The sequence below is a fragment of the Poecilia reticulata genome, linkage group LG11 (assembly GCF_000633615.1).
Source record: "Poecilia reticulata strain Guanapo linkage group LG11, Guppy_female_1.0+MT, whole genome shotgun sequence".
In the NCBI taxonomy this organism is placed as follows: domain Eukaryota; kingdom Metazoa; phylum Chordata; class Actinopteri; order Cyprinodontiformes; family Poeciliidae; genus Poecilia; species Poecilia reticulata.
This window is the reverse complement of record NC_024341.1, coordinates 18,569,491-18,589,282: the sequence shown is the minus strand read 5'-3', so window position 1 is coordinate 18,589,282 and position 19,792 is coordinate 18,569,491. Positions and strand designations below refer to the sequence as shown.

The 19,792-nt window shown below is 37.2% G+C and overlaps 4 protein-coding genes across 7 annotated transcripts in view; all 4 read right to left on the bottom strand.

Moving 5' to 3' along the window:
- Window positions 1-170: 170 nt before the first annotated feature.
- LOC103472561 (oocyte zinc finger protein XlCOF19-like) lies at window positions 171-5,471 on the bottom strand. 2 transcript variants are annotated; one of them, XR_534896.2, is made up of 3 exons: window positions 5,187-5,471; window positions 2,153-2,309; window positions 171-1,428 (listed from the first exon to the last, which is right to left on the bottom strand). XR_534896.2 is itself a non-coding variant. In XM_008422272.2 (2 exons), exons 1-2 carry the CDS (start codon window positions 2,169-2,171, stop codon window positions 902-904), a joined length of 546 nt encoding a protein of 181 aa, XP_008420494.1. In that variant the 5' UTR covers window positions 2,172-2,505; the 3' UTR covers window positions 171-901. The 2 variants fall into 2 exon arrangements, 1 of the variants encoding a protein (XP_008420494.1); XM_008422272.2 differs by lacking the exon at window positions 5,187-5,471 and having other exon boundaries at window positions 2,153-2,505.
- Window positions 5,472-6,233: 762 nt separating this feature from the next.
- LOC103472562 (zinc finger protein OZF-like) lies at window positions 6,234-10,207 on the bottom strand. Its single transcript, XM_008422273.2, has 2 exons — window positions 9,850-10,207; window positions 6,234-8,133 (listed from the first exon to the last, which is right to left on the bottom strand). Exons 1-2 carry the CDS (start codon window positions 9,866-9,868, stop codon window positions 6,656-6,658), a joined length of 1,497 nt encoding a protein of 498 aa, XP_008420495.1. The 5' UTR covers window positions 9,869-10,207; the 3' UTR covers window positions 6,234-6,655.
- Window positions 10,208-10,451: 244 nt separating this feature from the next.
- Window positions 10,452-14,615, bottom strand: LOC103472563 (zinc finger protein OZF-like). The gene is made up of 2 exons (XM_008422275.2): window positions 14,459-14,615; window positions 10,452-12,832 (listed from the first exon to the last, which is right to left on the bottom strand). The coding sequence occupies exons 1-2, from the start codon at window positions 14,475-14,477 to the stop codon at window positions 11,445-11,447; spliced, it is 1,407 nt and encodes a 468-aa protein (XP_008420497.1). The 5' UTR covers window positions 14,478-14,615; the 3' UTR covers window positions 10,452-11,444.
- Window positions 14,616-15,526: 911 nt separating this feature from the next.
- The window catches only part of LOC103472564 (gastrula zinc finger protein XlCGF8.2DB-like), a 29,020-nt gene continuing 24,754 nt past the window's right edge, over window positions 15,527-19,792 (bottom strand). For 2 of the 3 annotated variants that reach the window (XM_008422277.2, XM_008422278.2), the window contains exon 3: window positions 15,527-16,177. In XM_008422277.2, coding sequence (XP_008420499.1) covers window positions 15,679-16,177 — 499 coding nt within the window. In that variant the 3' untranslated portion in view covers window positions 15,527-15,678. Of the gene's footprint in view, window positions 16,821-18,154; window positions 18,258-18,397; window positions 18,460-19,792 lie in introns of those variants that run through there. The other variant, XM_008422276.1, reaches the window with a different exon arrangement.

The window sequence follows — 19,792 nt, the reverse complement described above, 5'->3', positions numbered from 1 at the left end:
AAGCAGGAGCTGCATTTACAGTTATATTCAATAAACTAGAATCTTACGAGGCTTGTTTGATTAAAGATACCTCTCGAAAATAACCTTCAAGGAAGTATATAACATGCTATTTAATAAACCCACATTTCTGTCTTAAAATGTTTTAATTATTCTAAAAATCATAAAAGAAATCAAGGTTGAAAACAATTTTATGTTTATTTCATCTGTACAATGTGTTTTTCAGACAAATGTGATTACATCCAAAGCCGTCAAAATTAAGACAAAAGAAGAAAGAAATGAGTAAAAAATGTCTTCTCACAAAAAAGTTTAATGGACTTCATTGAGTCCTTTAAAAGAAAACTAATAATTAACAAAAACTCAAGTTGAGCCATTTCAGTTCATAAATAGCAGTTGCCAGATTTGAGATTTTTATCTTCCTAAACCTTCCAGGAGTGATTAAAAAAGCCACTTGCTTTCCCTCTGAGGTTAATAAAATATTTTTGAATTGAAGAAACTCTGTTGTTGTATAACAGTGACATAAAGAAGATGCTCTGGGCCAACTATTGGGTTCTTGATTTTACTTTAAAAACTACCTTAAACTGGGTCCAGTTGAGTCAAGATTCAATTCAAACCAAAACAATCAAATCATGTCATCATATTTAGTTCCAATTACAATAAATGTTTTATAGTTACACAGCTTCTCTTCAGCTTAAGGTCCAGTGTTTTCCCCTCCGAGGCTTATTTCCTCTAAAGAAATACTTCAGACAGAAAAGCTGAAAAGTGAACAGCTTATTCTTCAAGTCAGAGTCTGGCTGAAGCTTTGACCTCAGTCTGTGCAGCTGGAGGGTTTTCTTCCGTATGTATTCTTGCGTGGCTCTCGAATGTTTTTCCACTTGAACGTCTCCTTACAGACGGAGCAGCTCTACAGCTTTCCTCCTGCGTGACGTCTCAGGTGGTATTTTAGGCTCGTAAGGTAAGCAAAGGTCTTTCTACAGACTAAGCAGCTGTAAGGCTTGTTTCCACACACATGAGCAGATAGATGGGACCTAAACTTGAAGCTTTGGCTGCAGACTGAGCAGCTAAAGGGCCTTTCGCTAACGTCAGTTATTGTGTGTTCTACCAAAGTGTTTTTAGTCTTAAAACCATGTATTTTTGTGTGCTTTTCTAAATTAGTTTTTAAAGTAAAGGCTTTGCTACAAACTGATTTTAAACATTGATCTGGTTCTGGTCCCACAAGGTCTCTGTTTTTCTCAGTTTGGCTGAGATGAAGCTCTGGGATCCGAGGTTTCTCTTCATCATCTTCACTTTTCACAGGAACTGGATCGAATGGTAACTCRGTGATCTCGTTCTCCTGCTGCTCCTCTTTAATCTGTGGAGGCTTCTGGTCCTCCTGGTCTGGTTTGAGACTCCAGTTCTCCTCCTCTTTGATCCCCATGAGCTGCTGGACGTCTGCAGGAAACAGAAAAACAGAGAACCTGCAGRAAATGGCTCTCGTATCAAATGTAGGGCCTCAGGGTGGGGAAAAGACATTTTACTGTGTATTTAAACTTTTATTTACTTTTTTTTTTAAATTCTCTTTTGTAACCCCTACTCTCTTTTGTAGGGTTTATCATATTTATCAATACGTTTTTGGCAGTTTTGAGGAGAAGTTTGATACAACTAAATTTATTAAGTGATATAAATGCTCAGGTTAGACCTTTCTGCATGACTTGGTTAAAAAACCTATTGCTTCAAATTATAGCAAAAAAAAGCTTTTTTTTAATGTTATCATGCAAAGTACTTTGAATTGTGTTGTTGCTGAGGTGTGCTCCACAAATCAACTATATTCTGAGTCACCAGAACCACAACCGGAGAAGCAACATTCAGTTTTTATGCTCCATAACTGTGGAACAAACTTCCAGAAAACTGAAACCYTGGATTMATTTAAATCAAGGCTAAAAACACAATTTTGCTTACAGTTGCCACTGGTCGTTCTATTTATAACACTAATATGAATTTTAGTTGTTATTATGCCACTGATGTACTTTTTTTTCATGTCTTCATAATGTAAAGCACTTTCAGTCGTCTTGGTGCTGAAATGTGCTCCACAAACACACAAGCATTGCTTGAATCATTGTTAATAAACGGTGTAGCAGAAGATAATCACCACCGAACTGAGAGTCCATCTACTCACCGTGTGCTGGTTCCTCCATTTGTTAATCGTTTTCTCTCCGACGCTGGGACCTTCTGAGATTTTCACAAAGTGAAAATAGAAACGTTTCTCAGCATMATCAAACTTTCTCTGACTCGCTGCGTTCCCGTCTCCTTCCAGCTAACAGGCTAGGCTAAACCTACGGGGAGGAAATAAAGATAAAACTAAAGGAAAGCAAAACTTCACAACTGATATAAAATCACGGTGGATTTAATGATGCATTTTAATATAAACGGGAAGCCAACACAAGAAAAAATGTACTTTAAAATAATGAAAGRAATCAAAACTCGATGCTAGGAGACCATTACTTCCGCTATTCGTCGGGTCACGTAGATTTTCAAATTAAAAGTTATTTTTCTTGATTTTTATTGGCGGTTGGAAAGAAAAAATTTGTAGGCATTACCGCCACCTACTGGTATGGGATGTAGCTCAAAGTGTCTATTTTATAAATTTAAAGCATCTTAAAGCCACTCAGGAGTAGCAGTTGTAGTTTTATTTAATAAATTATATCATGTGTTTCTATGAAGTTAGGTTACCAATGACGCCACCATAAAGTAAGTAAATTTTATTAGCCATTTTCATACAAAATGCAGAAGTTTACACAAAATGGCAGTTAAAAATAAATCAATTTTTAAAAATCCTTAAAACAAAGTAATACAGTAATAAAAGAAAAACAATAAAGTAAAAAATTCAGTTTACTTAAAACCAGTCAATAGGTTTGCCAACAATTCAAGTTGAGTTGTTTCAATTTTAAGGTGGTAATTACCAGATTTGACTTTATAATTTGGATAAACATTTGTCAATAAATTATTTAGAAAAGAAAATAAGCGTCAATTTTATGACATAAACACAAGTCAAATGTGACAGCACAAATGTGCAAAATTAATCAACACATACATTAAATGACCTACATCCAGGGGTGAAAGTAAGGGGGTACGGCGGGGTACTGCGTACCCCTAAAAGATTTCGTGGGGGTACATAGTACCTGCAAGAGAGAGGAGCGGCTGTCTGCTGTAAAACATGAATGGGTTCACTGTGCAGCTGTGAGTGCGCCCACTAATTAACCGTGACTGATTAGTTTTTCAAGAACAATCTAAAACATGACTTAATCAGTTAATGAATCGCTTTTTTCCCCATTTGATATTGTTTCTGAACTCCTAGTGCTTTACTAGCAAACTAAACAGCCTTCTTCCCAGACACCAAAACTGACTGAGGATCGCTGATCTCCTCCCAGTTTCCATCACTGCCATCTTTCTCTGAGGACATTAAAGAATCAAAAGTTTTCTCCTGGTGTATTTTTGCGTGCTTTTTTAAATTAGCTTTTGAAATAAAAGTTTTACCACAAACAGAGCAGCTGAAAGGTTTTTCGTCATTGTGCATCCTCATGTGCAGTATCAAAGATTGTCTCCATTTAAAGGTTTTGTCACAGATGGAGCCGCTGTAGGGTTTTTCTCCAGTGTGGATTCTGTTGTGTTCTAACAAAGATAGTAAACAGCTGAACATTTTCCTACACTTAGAGCTAGGTCTGTCGTGATAAACGATAAATCAATTAATCACACRATAAATTAAACCCATCAACCTCATTTTAATTATCGGCTTTATCGTCTCTTCCTGCCTTTTTTTTCCTTTCTGTTGACAATGAATGAAAAAAGGCTCAACTCCGGTGCTCTCCACTGACCCTCCCTTCCTCATTTCCTTAGTGTAATGTCCAGCGCACGACACGAGTTGTCGGCCCATTTTCAAAACTTGAGAGACACATTAGCCGACAGAAATTCTAGGTATAACGGTTCGATCGGGTTCGTAGTGCCATGTGGTCTCCAGCCACATGGGCACAAAATAACGGCTATAAGTCCAGTTAACAAATTTTAAAATCARGCATTAATCAATGCTTTACTAGAATCTACCTGTGATGCATGTGGCTAGAGTCAGCGTAAAGTCCTGACTGAATGAAAATCATTATAACCTATTTATGTCACGTTAACGAAGAACAGCTGAAAACTTACCGGGTTTATCAACTGAGGTAGCAATTTGGCTCCAACTCATCCCCTTGTCATTTCTATATTCTTTGCATGAAATGTTGAATAAATATTAATGTTGTTTCTACATATCATCTCCAAAGTCTGCTGGACTTCAGGTTGCTGTGTCAGTTGTTTGGGATTCCCCTCCATAATTTCCCCTCAGAAAGCACGGAGGAGAATCCGCGCGTTCTGATTGGCTACCTGTCACATTCAGCGTTCACATTAAGCTCCCAGTCAGGGAAAAAAACAAAAACGATTTAGATCGGAGCGGCCACGACTATCTACCGTAACACACCATCGGTTACGAAATAACCAGCGACAATCTTAGATCGGCCAATGACCTAAGATTGTCGTAAGGGGAAAACGGGGGCAAACAGTTGTGTAGTATGAACTACTGCATTAGGTAATCGGATGTGCCCATCTTCTCTATTTAAATCTAGTGATTACTGAAGGGTAATATAGACTTCACTATCTGCTCTTTTGGTTGAATGCAGTATTTATTTCCACTTTGGCTTCATGTTTAGTTTTATTCAAGTATTTTCTTTTGTTAACGGAGGCAGAGAATCCATTTTATTTTTGGTTATTTTCTTTATTTAGTTTATCAGTTCCAGTGTTATGCGTTCTTCTGAAAATAAAGTGTATCTATCTATGGACCACAGTTTGATAACTATTGTTAATATAGACAGTAATTCAGTGTGAACTAGTTGTCTATTATTTTTCTGATTTTCAGGTGGTGCCCCAACTTCGTAGTTATGATTTAAAATTTTAGTTTTATTAAAAATAGCTCTAAACAATTATTCATAGTTATTCATAGTCAAACCACACCTTGTTGCTGCACAACATGCTTCAGCTTATGGTTAGAAAGTGAGAGATGGATATTCACTTTGCAGAGAGGAATTATATTAGTGTAAGTTGCTCAAGTCCCAGCACTGTTGGTAAAATATTAAAGAACGGGTTTACCAGAAGATAATCACCAAACTGAGACTGCAGCTGCTCACCATGTTTTGAATCCGCCATCTTTTGTAGTTGCCTTTCCTCCAACGCTGAGGCTTTTTGGGGTTTTCACAAAATCACAACAGAAACGTTTCTCTCCTTAAACATAAACAGTCTGTTCTAGATCAAACAGTCTCTGACTCACTGTTTTCCTGTCGGCTTCTAGATAACAGGCTAAGATAACTCTACTGGAAGGAAATTAAGAATAAAGTATAAAAAAAATTTTACACGTTGGCGCCTCCGACAACCGACTGAACATGCACATTGTTCGCCTAACGTTTAACGCTAGGAGACAACTACTTCCGTAGGTTACATTGGGCTTCAAAATAAAAGTTCGATTTGAACCGCACTTTAAGCTTGCATAAGAACTGCATATAACTATATTCAAGATGGAAGTAACATATCTGTTATTTACTATGGTAAAATGACAAAAAATAGTAACGCATAGTGACATAGTGACGCATAGGTAATTACAGTATTGAAAATATTAACGTGTTAGATTACTCATTAMAAAAACAAGGGGTTGGTTTAGTTGCACATTACCAAGTAAYGCATTAACATCACTGCAGTTTGGCACACAAAACGAAATAGAAGTGACAAAGTAACAGGGTAATTCGACACGTCACAGAAAGTGACACCATGAAAATAAACAAAAGCTAAATTAATTAAGATAACCACTGAATAGACTATATGTGCTGCCTTTATAATGCAATAAATAATGCAGCGATCAGATAACATCAGAAAAAAAGATTCAAAAAGTGTCTAAATGTAGACTACATTATATCCTTCCTGCGCTAGATCTTTATCTTTTTCTCAGAGTTATAATCTTTCCTTACCTGAGGAGACCCTGAATCATCATCCGGCTGCTGGCCTCTAATGTCTCCTCTTTCTATTGTGTCAATAAAGATTTATTTTAAAATATGTGGAAGCCAACARCGTACAACAGAGTTACAGATCCACTCTAAGCAAAAACAAAATTACAATAAACTGGCATGAGATTAAATTCAGAGAATAGTCATAATGTAGCATCCAGTCAATCGTGAGGCCAGAACTGATGGTTAAATTATTTATTGCAGCCATTCATCAACCAACACAAGAGCTRGAAWAGAACTAATGATATTCACAATCGTTTCTCTATCTCTTGTTATGAATAACTCATTAATAGTAGAATTATTTCCATTAACACAGCAATTACAGATTTTTCTTTAAACATCTCAATTTATTCAGTTACTGACATGGTTCCTTATCGATTGAAACAAAAATTTAGTTACCTTTTGTCCTTTTTCTGTTTTGCGTTTAACCTTTTCAGGTAGAACTGTGTTCCGTTACCATGGTTTCCTAAACAAGAACTTTCTTTTCATTTCCTTTAAAGGTAAAACCTAATTTTCAATAGGAACCTGGGCAAAATTACCAAAATAAAAGCACATAACCTTAAGAKCAGTTACAATGAACACTCGGTTACAACAAACTACACTCAGCTGGCCTTTACACATATTCTTGTGTGGTTCCTGAACGTGTGTCTCCACTTGAACGTTGCCTTACAGACAGAGCAGCTGTAAGGTTTCTCTYCAGTGTGGGTTCTCATGTGGTTCCTGAATGTGTGTCTCCACTTGAATGTTGCCTTACAGATAGAACAGCTGTAAGGTTTCTCTCCAGTGTGGATTCTTGTGTGCAACACTAAACTGTTTTTGAACAGAAACTCTGCTTTACAGACAGAGCAACTGTGTCGTTTTTCCCCTTTATGACGGCTCATGTGAGTAGACAGATAGGACTTACACTTGAAGCGTTGGCCACAGAGCGAGCAGCAGTGAGGGGATTCATTTGAGTGGGTTTTTGCGTGTTCTCCTAAATGCCTTTTAGTTTTAAATCCTGCATTACACACAGAACATATGTAAGGTCTTTTCTCTGTGTGCATGATTTGATGTTTTTGTAAGTTTCCCTGAGTATTAAAAGCTCTGCTACAGATGGAGCAACTGTAAGGTTTCTCTCCAGTGTGGTTTCTTGTGTGGCTCACTAAACCGCGTTTCCTGTAGAAAGCTGCCTTACAAACAGAACAGCTGAAAGGTTTTTCTCCAGTATGGAGTCTTGTATGTTCCACTAAACTGCTTTTCCTCGCAAAAGCCACATTACATACAGAGCAACTGAAAGGTTTTTCTCCAGTATGGGTTTTTGTGTGCTCCACTAAACTGTTTTTCCTCAGGAAAGCCGCCTTACAGACAGAGCAACTGAAAGGTTTTTCTCCAGTGTGGGTCATTGTGTGCATCTCAAAACTATATTTTCTGTGGAAAGCCGCCTTACAGACAGAACAGCAATAAGGTTTTTCTTCGGAGTGACAGCTCATGTGAGCAGATAGATTTGACCTGTACTTGAAACTTTGACTGCAGACTGAGCAGGGGTAAGGTCTTTCCCTACTGTGTGTCATTTTGTGTTTATTTAGTTTTCCTTTTGAAATAAAGCTTTTGTCACACATGGAGCAACTAAACGGTTTTTCTCCAGTGTGGATCCTGTTGTGTTCYAACAAATGCTGTCTGCAGATGAAYGTTTTACTGCACTCAGAGCAGCAATGTAACTTTTTACCTTTCTCACAAACTGGACCTGTGTTATTGGTTCCAGACCCCAAACCTGACTGAGCTTCACTGCTCTCCTCCCAGTTTCCATCACTGATGTCCGTCTCTGAGGACTCTGAGCAAGAATCAGAAGTTTCATCTTCACCATCTGATTCTAAATTTTGATCTGGTTCTGGTCCAACAAGGTYTCCGTTTTCCTTGGTTTGGCTGTGATGTAGTTCTGGSAGCTCAGGTTTCTCTTCCTCATCTTCACTTTTYACAGGATTGAATATTAACTCAGTGATSTCATTCTCCTCCTGTTCCTCTTTAAACTGTGAAGGCTTCTGGTCCTCCTGGTCTGATTTACACTTCTCCTCCTCTTTAATCACCATCAGCTGATGCACATCTGCAAGAAATACAAAAACAGACAAGMTACAGGAAATAGCACTCATATAAAATGTTATATTAATATATGGCCTAAGGATGGAGCAGAAAATATATTTAAAGATGCGTACATGCTTACATTTAAAGATGCAGACATGGACTATTCTAATTTGATGAACAAAGTATAAAACTAAATTATCYTGATGTTCCCTTGTGACAAAATTCAGGGGAACACAGAAGGTCCAACTTAGAGCATGTGAATGAAGCACCAGGRAAGATTCATGTCAGCATCAGATGCTATGAGWTAATAACTTCAACAAAACAATATGGTGCTAACTGAAAGACGTCTACCTTTGTTTCCACAGCAGGAGAGCAGCCTGGAGCTGAGAAGAAGATTGTAGCTACAGCTGGTATTCCTGTCAGCGCTACTATCTCCTTTAGCCACACTAAGCTTCCCAYGTTCCTTGGAAATTCCCTCACTGAACTACTATGCTGTGTCTGGGCAGGGGRAAATTAGATAAACAACTTACGTGTTTCTTTTATGTGTTTTTGATTGACCTTTCCTTCACCATCTTACCACTAAGCAACCTAAAATATTCCTAAAAACAAGCTAAGTGTCTTGTTTTCTCAATGGCTAAACACTATTGAAGCTAAGGTAGCTACTGAAGCTAAAGCTAGCTCATTGAACCCACATTCTGAAATGTCTTCACTCTCTTCATGCCATAATGAACCATAGTGCACTCAAGCAGTGCCAGTGGTAATATTAACTTTGCAGATGATACACAGCTTTATATCATGACTTGTAAATCATTGAAGCGCTGGGCAGATTCATAGAACAAATCAAAGTGTGGATATGGAATAACTTTTCTCACCTAAGCAGAAACAAAACGGAATTATATTTGGATCTAAAGAGGAACACCCAAGAGTCGACCTGCAACTTTAWGGTCTGAAATCTGGGTGTAGTGATGGACCTRAACTTTGAGAGAAGCATGAAGACAATTACAAAGCCAGCCTGAAGAACATTTCTAACATTTAAAGATTTGTATCCCRAAGAGATCTAGAGAAARTCATCCATGCTTTTGTCTTTAGTTGCATTAATTATTACCACAGCGTCTTYACAGATCTAATGTCAGACAGCTGYAGCTGATCCAGAATGCTGCTGCTGGTGTTCTGACTAAAACCAGGAAGTTGGAGGACATCACCCAGTTCTAAAGTCCCTACACTGGCTCCCTGCAGCTCAGAGAATAGACTTTAAAATACGTTTGCTAGTGTATAAAACACAGAATAGTTTAACACTAAAATACAGTAAAGATCTGCTGCTGCTGTTGCATCAACCTTCCAGACCTCTCAGGTCTTCTGGTTCTGGAACCAGAACCAAACATGGAGAAGCAGCATTCATCTTTTATGTTCCTCTAATTTGGAACAAACATACAAAAATACAAGACCACTGAAACCCTGAGCTTCTTTAAAACTTGGACTAAAAACCTATTTGTTTTCAGTTGTTTTCGACTGATTTATTTAAAGCTCAAACTTCATATTAGGCTGTATTACACATATTCTTTGCTTTCCTTTATAACGCCACTCCTTATGTTTTCATAATTTAAATCTCTTTGAATTGTCTTGTAGCTGAAATATGCTCCACAAATAAAATACCCTGCCTGTATCCTTGTCAGTAAAATGTTAAAGAACGGAAGTAGCAGAAGATAATCACCATCAAACAGAGAKTCCCTCTACTCACCGTGTGCTGGTTCCTCCATCTTTGCTAGTTATCTTCTTCCCAACGTCGAGACCCTCTGAGGTTTTCACAAAATCACAACAGAAACTTTTCTCTCCTTAAACGTTAGAAACAGCCAGTTCTCCATGAAACCGTTCCCTATCTGCTTCTAGCTAACAGGCTAAGCTATCGAGATAAAGAAATACAAGAATAATGTAAAAAAATAAAAATAAAAAACGTTATAAGCAATAAAAAAACACACAGTGGCTCCACAGAAAGCTCGACCGAATAGGCACATTGGAAGGACAAAAGGAAACAAAACTGTTCGCTTAGCTTTTGCTGCTACGAGACAACTACTTCCGCTATTCGTCGGGTCACATTGGCCTTCAAAATAAAAGCTCGACTTTGGCGACACTTAAAGCTACAAAGGAACAGCGTGTAATAAATTATATTCAATAAATTTGAATATGCATCGCCATGAGGCTCATTTCTTAGATTAAAAAAATAAAAAATAAAAGCTTGAAAACATTAAGTCATCTACACAATGTGTTTTATTCTGTGAGGTTACTCAAATAAACCTCTAAGGAATATTCAAATTACCAAGTGACCAACGATGACACAAAAAAGTGGGCAAATCTAATTTATTTAGTAGTTTCTATACATAATACAGCCTAACGTGAATGCTTTTGGACTGTGTAAGAAAACCAGAGTACCCAGAGAGAACCCACACAGACAGGGAGAACTAAACACCTGGCCTGGATTCAAATCATGGTACCAATGACCCCAACATGAATATTCAGCCCTTTTCTTACAGAAGCAGAAGTTTACACAGAATGTCACAGATAGTTTAATTTAAAAACTTACTAAACTAGCCACATTCGATTACACTACTACGCTAAAGATGAAATAATGGTGAAAAGTAAAATTACTAAAAAGTAAAACAAAATTATACAAGTAAAAGTAGAGGCAATTAAATATGCTGCGCAGTGCAGCGGATGCTGACGCAGCGTGACATTGATTCATATTCCTTCTATAAWTCAAAGATTCYTTTAGCAGAATTATAAATAAGGCCATAATCCATACACTTGATGCACAGACACTGTATATTTATTATATCAAGGGCTTGTGGTAAGAAGCAGACCTCCCTTCACCAGTGAAGTAGAGGAGGAAGTTGCGCATAGTCTTCCTGATGTCGGCGAGATGCTAAAAAGAAAAAAACCACACAGGTCTTTGTTTCCTGTAGTTCAGTCYTTGATGGCTGGAGGGCCAAAACCAATCTGTTGTACAAGAGTCTCATGAAGAGGATGCTTAGGGTTGTCTTTAATTTTCCTGTTTTTATAAAGAATCCTTCTTAAACAGGGTCTAATTGGGTCAAGATTCAATTTAAACAAATCAAGTTTGTTTAAATTGATATAAATATATCTTGTAATATTTAATTCCATCAACAACATATGATGTTACCACAGTTACATTACACAGCTTCCCTTTAGCTCAAGTTCCAGTCCTGTGAGGTTTATTTCCTCTAAAGAGATGTTGAGACAGATGAGCTTAAATGTAAATGGACACTTCATTCTCCAAATCCAATATCAATGACTGCCTGAAGTTTTGACCACAGTCTGTTACTGATTTGTGTGCAGTCTTACATGATTCTTGAATGTGTTTTTCCACTTAAATGTTTCTTTACAAACAGAGCAGCTGTAAGGTTTCTCCCCAGAATGAACTCTTTCATGTTGCACTAAAGTGTGTTTCCTCAGGAAAACTGCCATGCAGACAGAGCAGCTGTAAGGTTTCTCTCCAGTGTGGGTTCTTATGTGTTCCTTTAAATTGCGTTTCCTCATGAAAGCCATCTTACAGACAGTGCAACTGTAAGGTCTTACACCAGCATGACCGACCATGTGAGAGGATAAATAAGACCTGCACTTGAAGCTTCGGCCGCAGACCGAGCAGCTGAAAGGTCTTTCCCCAGAGTGGGTCCTTGCGTGTTCCACTAAATTTTTTTTAGTTTTGAAACCTGCATTACACACAGAACATATGTAAGATCGTTCCTCTGCATGTATGATTTTGTGTTTTTGTAAGCATCCCYGGGAGATAAAAGCTTTGCTGCAGATGGAGCAGCTGAAAGATTTTTCTCCACTGTGCGTCTTCATGTGGTGAGTCAAAGATATTTTCCTTCTAAAACTTCTRTCGCAGATGGAGCAGCTGAAAGGTTTTTTTCCAGTRTGTGCCATTGTGTGGTTCACTAAGCGCTGTCTWGTTGGGAAAGATTCCTTACAAACAGAGCAGTTGTAAGGTTTTTCCCCAGTGTGGATTCTGGTATGTTCCACTAAACTTTGTCTTCTTTGGAAAGCTGCCTTACAAACGGAACAGCTGTAAGGTTTTTCTCCAGTATGACCAATCATGTGGGAAGATAGATGTGACTTATACTTGAAACTTCTGCCGCAGACCGAGCAGCTGAAAGGCCTTTCACTAGAGTGCGTTATTGTGTGTCTTTTCAGGGTTTTTTTTAAACTAAAGCTTTTGTCGCAGATGGAGCAACTAAACGGTTTTTCTCCAGTGTGGAYTCTGTTGTGTTCTATCAAATATTGTCTACAACTGAACATTTTATTACACTCAGAGCAGCGATGTAACTTTTTACCTTTCTTACAAACTGGATCTGTGTTATTGGTTCCAGACCCCAAACCTGYGTGAGCTTCACTGCTCTCCTCCCAGTTTCCATTACTGACATCTGTTTCTGAGGATTCTGATGAAGAATCAGAAGTTTCTTCTTCACCATCTGATTCTAAACATTGATCTGGTTCTGGTTCCACAAGGTCTTCGTTTTCCTTGGTTCGGCTGTGATGAAGCTCTGAGAGCCGARGTTTCTCTTCATCATCTTCACTTTTCGCAGGAACTGGATTGAATATTAACTCAATGATCTCATTCTCCTCCTGTTCTTCTTTAATCTGATCCTGATCCAGGATGGGACTCCATTTCTCCTCCTTTTTGATCACCAGCAGCTGCTGGACGTCTGCAGGAAACACAAAAACAGACCAGTTACAGKAAACGCCTCTYAAATGAAATGTCACAGTAATGCAGGGCAGAGGTCACCAACTTTTTTTGTAGCCTGAAATTCCTAAACTTGAAACTTTAAATCAATGGCTCATGGCATGAACATGTCTGATCACACTTTATTTACATCTTCAGCATTATTTAGCTTTTTCACAACTTCTTGCATTGCTAGTCATTGGACTACATCATCTATTTGAAACTTGCTGTGATTGCTTGTATAAAGTTGTTTGAGCTGGTGATTTGAGGCTGTGATTGGATAAGGTGTTTTGTGTCATTTCCTGGAGTATCTGGATGTGTTGGTGTTTCAGACTCTTGATTTGATCTAATTTCTCCATACCAAATTATTCTAATGGATAAGCACCTTATAAAACTAATTTTCTATTGTCACACATTACTTTACGGAAAATCTTTGTGTTTCATAGTTTTTCTTGTTTTGGTACAGGCTCATTAGCTTAGTTAGCTTAGCATCAAAACCAGCAGGTAGCCAAGGCTCCTTTGCCAGCGAATAGCCAACAAGAACAGACCCAGAAAGCCAAAGATGTTAATTCAATGTTGAATTATGGTCAAAAAGGTTGATGTTAAGGTTGCTGATGGTGGATCAATCATCAAACAATCACCCAATTCTAGACAATTAACTGATGTTGAAAAGATGTCATTGAATCAATGTTGGTTTGTGGTTGAATTCAAATGATTGAAAATGAAGTAAAACCACTTGTTTGTCTGCATCATCCACAAGGCCGTTACTCTCAATTTTTAGATCACATTTCAGTTTGTTTTCAAAAAAAATGTACGTAGTGTTAAATACTGGTAAGGTCAATATTATGTRAGATTTTAACATTCCCGTTGACCTTAAAAGTGATAGCCTAAATATTAATAAAATATTAGACTCAATTATCTTTATTAAAAGTACCTACAGCCCTAACTACTAATGTAGACATACTAATACCTTGTGCTGATACAGAATTGTGTGAAAAAAATAACAGTACCTCCCCAAAACTTAGTATTTTCTGACAATTGAGCTTATTTTAACTGAATACACCAAATTTGACAGAAATTTTCACTATAGATCTTTAAAAGGCAACAACCTTTAGAGTAAATTCCATGTTTAATTTCCTCAGAGAAACAAAGCAGAGAGCAGCAATTTAACAAATTGATCCCTTCACAAATTGATGCTCTTTGCTCATAATGTTACTTCCTCACTGCCATAAGACATAGTGTTCAAAAACAGAAGGTAATTATCGACTGAAGATTTGCTCCTGTGATCTGGAGAAAACTTAAAGAAAATTGCACAACTGCTAAAACACTGAGATCCTTTCAATCAAGGTTTGATCACAGTTTTGTTATTTTTGTTTTTTATAATACTGATGCCTAGTTTTAGTCTGTATTCCAACTCCTCTTTAGTTCCCTTTATTGCGCCACTGTAATGTGATCTTATTTTTTCATCATTTAAAGCTATTTTAATTGTCTTACTTCTGAAATGTGYTTCACAAACTAATATCCCTTCCCTGTCTGGTTGCTAGTAAAATGTTAAAGAACGGAAGTAGCAGGAGATAATCACAATAAAACTGAGAGTCTATCTACTCACCATGTGCTGGTTCCTCCATCTCTGGTAGTTGTTTTCTCTCCAACGCTGAGACCTTCTGAGGTTTTCATAAAATAAAAATACAAACGTTTCTCTCCTCAGACATCAGAAACAGTCTGTTCTACATCAACCCGACTCTGACTCGCTGTTTTCCTGTCTGCTTCTAGCTAACGACTGAACGGAGACATGTTAGCTTCAAAAGGGAAGAAACAAAACTTTGTGTTCGCTTAGCTTTTGCTGCTAGGCGACAACTACTTCCGCTATTCGTCGGGTCACATTGATCTTCAAAATAAAAGCTCAATCTTAACCGCTCTTTAAAGCTAAACAGTAGCAGCAGTTACATTWGGATTCAGTAAATTAAAATATGCATTCAGATGATGCTCAATTGTTAGGGATTTTTTGGAAATAACCTTTAAGCAAGAATAAAACATACTTTTCTTATTCAGCCCACATTTCTGTTCYAAAATGTTTTGGTGAAATAATCTCATTTTAAATTTTGCATTAGCTGTAAGGTGTAAGAAATAAAGACTTGAAAAAAAATCCTGTCTTGAATTCATCCATGTAATGTGATTCATTCTTTGAATTAAGTTACTCAAATACACTTAAGAAATATTCAAATTTACTGAATGTGTGTTGATGAAACTAATAAACCAATAAATGTAAATGAGAGGAATCAGCATTTTGATCACAACTAGCAGGCAGTTTAAAAAAAAATTAAAGTGCATATTTTAAGCTGTTACCAGATAATAACATTATTTCTATTTCAWTGTGACAGAATGTTTCTTTTCTAATCCTGGTGACACTTTGCTCAGGATTCACCCATCCATGTTCTGTTACCCCTGACATGGGAGGGCCTCCAGCCACTCCACTGGAAATTGGAAGAGGAGAAGTTCACCCTGGACAGGTTAGCAGATCATCACAGCACAACAAATAAAAACTTACTAAGGGCAACTTAGAGAAATCAATTAACTTAAAATGAATGTTTTTGGACTTTTTGTTAGAGGAAACCGGAGTACTTAGAGAGAACCCACACAGACAGGAAAAACATGCAAAATAAACATCTCGCCAGGATTCAAATACAACAGGAAATCTGCTTTATTTAGAAGTTTACACAGAGCAGAAATGAAAAAAAAAAATGTCAGAATGTGTCTGCAAATACATATCCCTTTTAAAGTAATTGTGAAGGTGGCTGAAAATTTGACCAGTCTGTACAACTGGTACAGTTATTCATCCTTATGGAGTCTTGAGTGTTTCTTCAATGTGTTTCTCCACTTGAACTTTTTCTTACAGACCGAACAGCTGAACGGTTTCTCTCCAGAATGTATTCTTGTGTGTTCTACTAAAGTGTGTTTCTTCAGAAAAGCTCTCTTACAAACAGAGCAGATGTAAGGTTTCTCCCCAMCGTGGATTCGTTTATGTTCCATTAAACCACGTCTCCTCTTGAAAGCTGCCTCACAGACAGAGCAGGTGTGAGGTTTTTCTTCAGAATGACTTTTCATGTGAGCAGTTAGATATGATGTGCGGCGGAAGCTTCGACTGCAGACCGAACAGCTGAACGGCTTCTCCTCTATGTGGATTTTTGTGTGTCCTAGTAAAGCATTTTTACTTTTAAAATCGGCACTACAGACGGAACATATGTGAGGTCTTTTCTTTGTGTGAATTATCATGTGTTGTTTTAAATTTTCCTCAAAAGCAAATGTTTTGCTACAGATGGAGCAGCTGTGGGGTTTCTCTCCAGTGTGGATTATCAAATGTCGTCTTAAATTGTTCTTCCTTTTAAAAGCTGCATTACAGAGAGAACATTTAAAAGGTCTGTCCTGAGAGTGAACTTTTGTGTGATCTTTTAAATTAGATTTTGAAGGAAAAGATTTGCTACAAACTGAGCAGTGGTAAAGATTGTCTCCGGTGTGGATTCTTCTGTGTTCTAACAAATTGCCTCTGTGGACGAATATTTTCCTACACTGAGAGCAGCGGTATAACTTTTTGCCTTTCTCACAAACTGAATCTGTGTTGTTGGTTCCAGATCCCAAACCTGACTGAGCTTCACTGCTCTTCTCCCAGTTTCCATCACTGATGTCCGTCTCTGACGTCTCTGACGAAGAATCAGAAGTATCTTCAGTACCGGATTCTAAATTTTGATCTGGTTTTGGTCCAACAAGTTTTCCGTTTTCCTTGGTTTGGCTGTGATGAAGCTCTGGAATCTGAGGTTTCTTTTCATCATCTTCACTTTTCACAGGATTGAATATAAACTTGGTGATCTCGTTCTCCTCCTGTTCCTCTTTAATCTGTGGAGGTTTCTGGTCCTCCTGGTCTGGTCTCGGACTCCACTTCTCCTCCTTTTTGATCTCAAACAGCTGCTGGACGTCTGCAGGAAACACAAAGTCAATGTTTGCAAAACTGGCAGYGTCACAAGCCATGCTTCCATTAATCATATAGATGCTCAGGTTGAATTTGGTTAATGGAAAAACTCCAATTTTCAAAAAGCTAAATTTTCAATTAAATAATTCTTTATTTTGGATGAGACCATTTTTTTGGCCATATTAAAATTGGTTTATTTTGCAAAACTGCAATGGAAACACTTTACGTTCAATGATCAACAACTGAATGTTGCCACTGACACAAACCACAAAGAAGATGACAGGAAGTAGATGAATGAATACAAYGCAGTATGTTTTTTTAATCACATCACGTGAACAACCTTATTCACGTCCGATTTTAAATTGYGTTTATTATTTAATGGAAACACAGAAATTGCTAGGAGGGTTTTTTACATTAGCAAAACATTAAAGTTTTGTGCACATTTGTCAGTCTACTGCTAATTCCAAAATTTTTAATTTCCTCCCCCCCATCTATTTTTAGATGTTTTGCGTGTTCCCTACTCTTTAGTTCACAATGGAGCAGACTTTCTTCTGGACAGGTCTGGTTTTATTTTCATCATCTGTTCGGAGACTAAGTGAATGCCACGCGCCTGCTCCTTACAGGACTTTGAGATAAACTATAGGAACATGGATTGCGCCGTCAATCACCCTCATGCACACTTGCTCTCTGCTATGCTACAGCTGATTCACAACAACTGATTCTGCCATGAATGCTCAGGCTAGTTAGCATGGCCACCGATGAAGGTAGATAAACTTGAGGTTCCTCTGGAACCGCAAGTTGTTTCTCTGCCAGAAGTACATTTAGTAGTGCATATATGAGGATGATTGACAGCGCTAAGACCCTCCTACTGGCTCTGGTTCCTTGTTTTCGACCAAGAGCGGTGCATTTCTTCAGATGGCAATTGTAGCACTGGGAGGTGAAAGACATCAATCATTTCACAGATTATCTGTCTCATATCTTACTGTGACAACATGGTGACAGTTTAAACAAATATGTACAAAACATTTTTTTTAAAGTTACATGATGCAGCTTTAAGGGGTAAACACAGTGGGTCTGACTTACATTAATAAATAGATTGTTATTTATCAAGTCATTATGATACAAATATATATTTTGGACTGTGTTGAAACTTTTCTTTCATTTCCTTTAGTATGCCAGTGCATTTTTAACGTTTTCATCACGCAGAGTACTTTGGCTGGTCTTGCTGCTGACATGTGCTCGACAAATCAACTTGCCTTGCCCAGTATTGTTGTTGGTTGGGTTTTAAAAAACGTTGAAACAGAAGATAACAACAATCAAACCTAGAGTCCATCTACTCACTGTGTACCGGTTCCTCCATCTCTTAGTTTATTTCCTCCAACGCTGAAGCTTTGAACTCGCCGCTTTCCAGTCGGCGTCCAGCTAACAGGCTAAGCTAACACACCTGGGAGGAAATTAAGGAAAAACTTAAGTAAAACAGAATTTCATAATTAAAGTAAAATCTCAGTGGCTTTAAAGATACGCATATAAATATATGAACACAAACATTTTACACTGAATAAGGAAACAAAAGTTTTTGTTCACCTATCGTTTGTTGCTAGGAGACAACTACTTCCGCTATTCATCGGATCTTATTAGCCTCCAAAATAAAAGCTCAATTTGAGACGCAATTTATAGCTACGCAGGCGTTGCATCCACAGTGATTTAAATTAGAATATGCGTTCCTATCCGACTCATTTCTTGGATTAAAGTAACTTTTTGAAAATAACAGCCTTTAAGCAAGTGCTAAACATACTTTTTCTTAAGTCTACTTTTCTGTTTTGAAATGTTTTTCAGTGTAATATAAATATCCTCATCTTAAATACTGTTTTCATGAGCTTCAAGCAAAAATATGTATAACAGAATCTATAGAGAGTAAATAACCTGACATGAAAAATAACCTGATAYGAATGCTTCTGGGCTGTGGGAGGAAACCAGAGAGAACCAGACAGGGAGAACTAAACACCTGACTGATATTCAAATTCAGGAACTTCTTCCTGCAAGGGACCAATGCCATCAAAGACACCATCATGAAGTTTGCACATTTCATTTATTTAGGCCTCTTCACACATAAAGCAGAAGCTTACACAAACTGTAGTTAGAAACATAAAACTGAGTGTATTGCACAGCTCAAAATACAGCAACACAAGCATAAAAATAAAACTAGAGTAAAAAATAAACTTGCAGGAGCTTACTGAAGAAAAACAATAAGTTAGACATAAATCAAGTTGAACTCGTTCAATTAAAAAATAGTTACTAGATTTAGGTTTGTCATCTTCTTCATTGAAATCTTCATTGAAGAACAGCAGTTCTTCCTTTCTATGTTCCCACTGAACCTTAAATAATACTTTGACAATGTAAAACAAGTTTTGCACATATTTAACAAGTTTTCTTTCACTAAACAGACATCAGTTTCCTATGTCTCTATTAACTGATCACACACTAGCTGAATGACTTTTTTTAAAAAGTCATTTTAAACATAAATACAGGCTTAAACTAGTGTTGATGGGGTTTTTTTCACATTATGCATTATATAATATTAGCAAGACCCATGTCAAAGTCATCTGCAATTTAAATATAGAAGTAAAAGTGGTGTCAGAAAAAAGTAATAAATGAGATGATTCCTGCCCAGAGCCATCAGTATGTACAAGTTTTTCAAGAAAACTATGCAATACGAGTTACATTTACTTTCCCTCTGGGATTAATAAAATAAATCTCAAAAGGCAGAATAAAAGTTGTTGGAGCTATTTTTTCTTTATTTCTTTATCCATTTKAATTKTGTTACTTTATTCTTAAATTTCTATTTTTGTATTATTTACAGAGTTTATTTGTAGGTTGATAATTGTTGATTTTATTTATTTTTTTGTTTTCTTATTTATTTTCTAAATTTAGACAGGAAGTAATGTGGGTCAGTCCACATAGATAAGTGCAGGGGCCTGG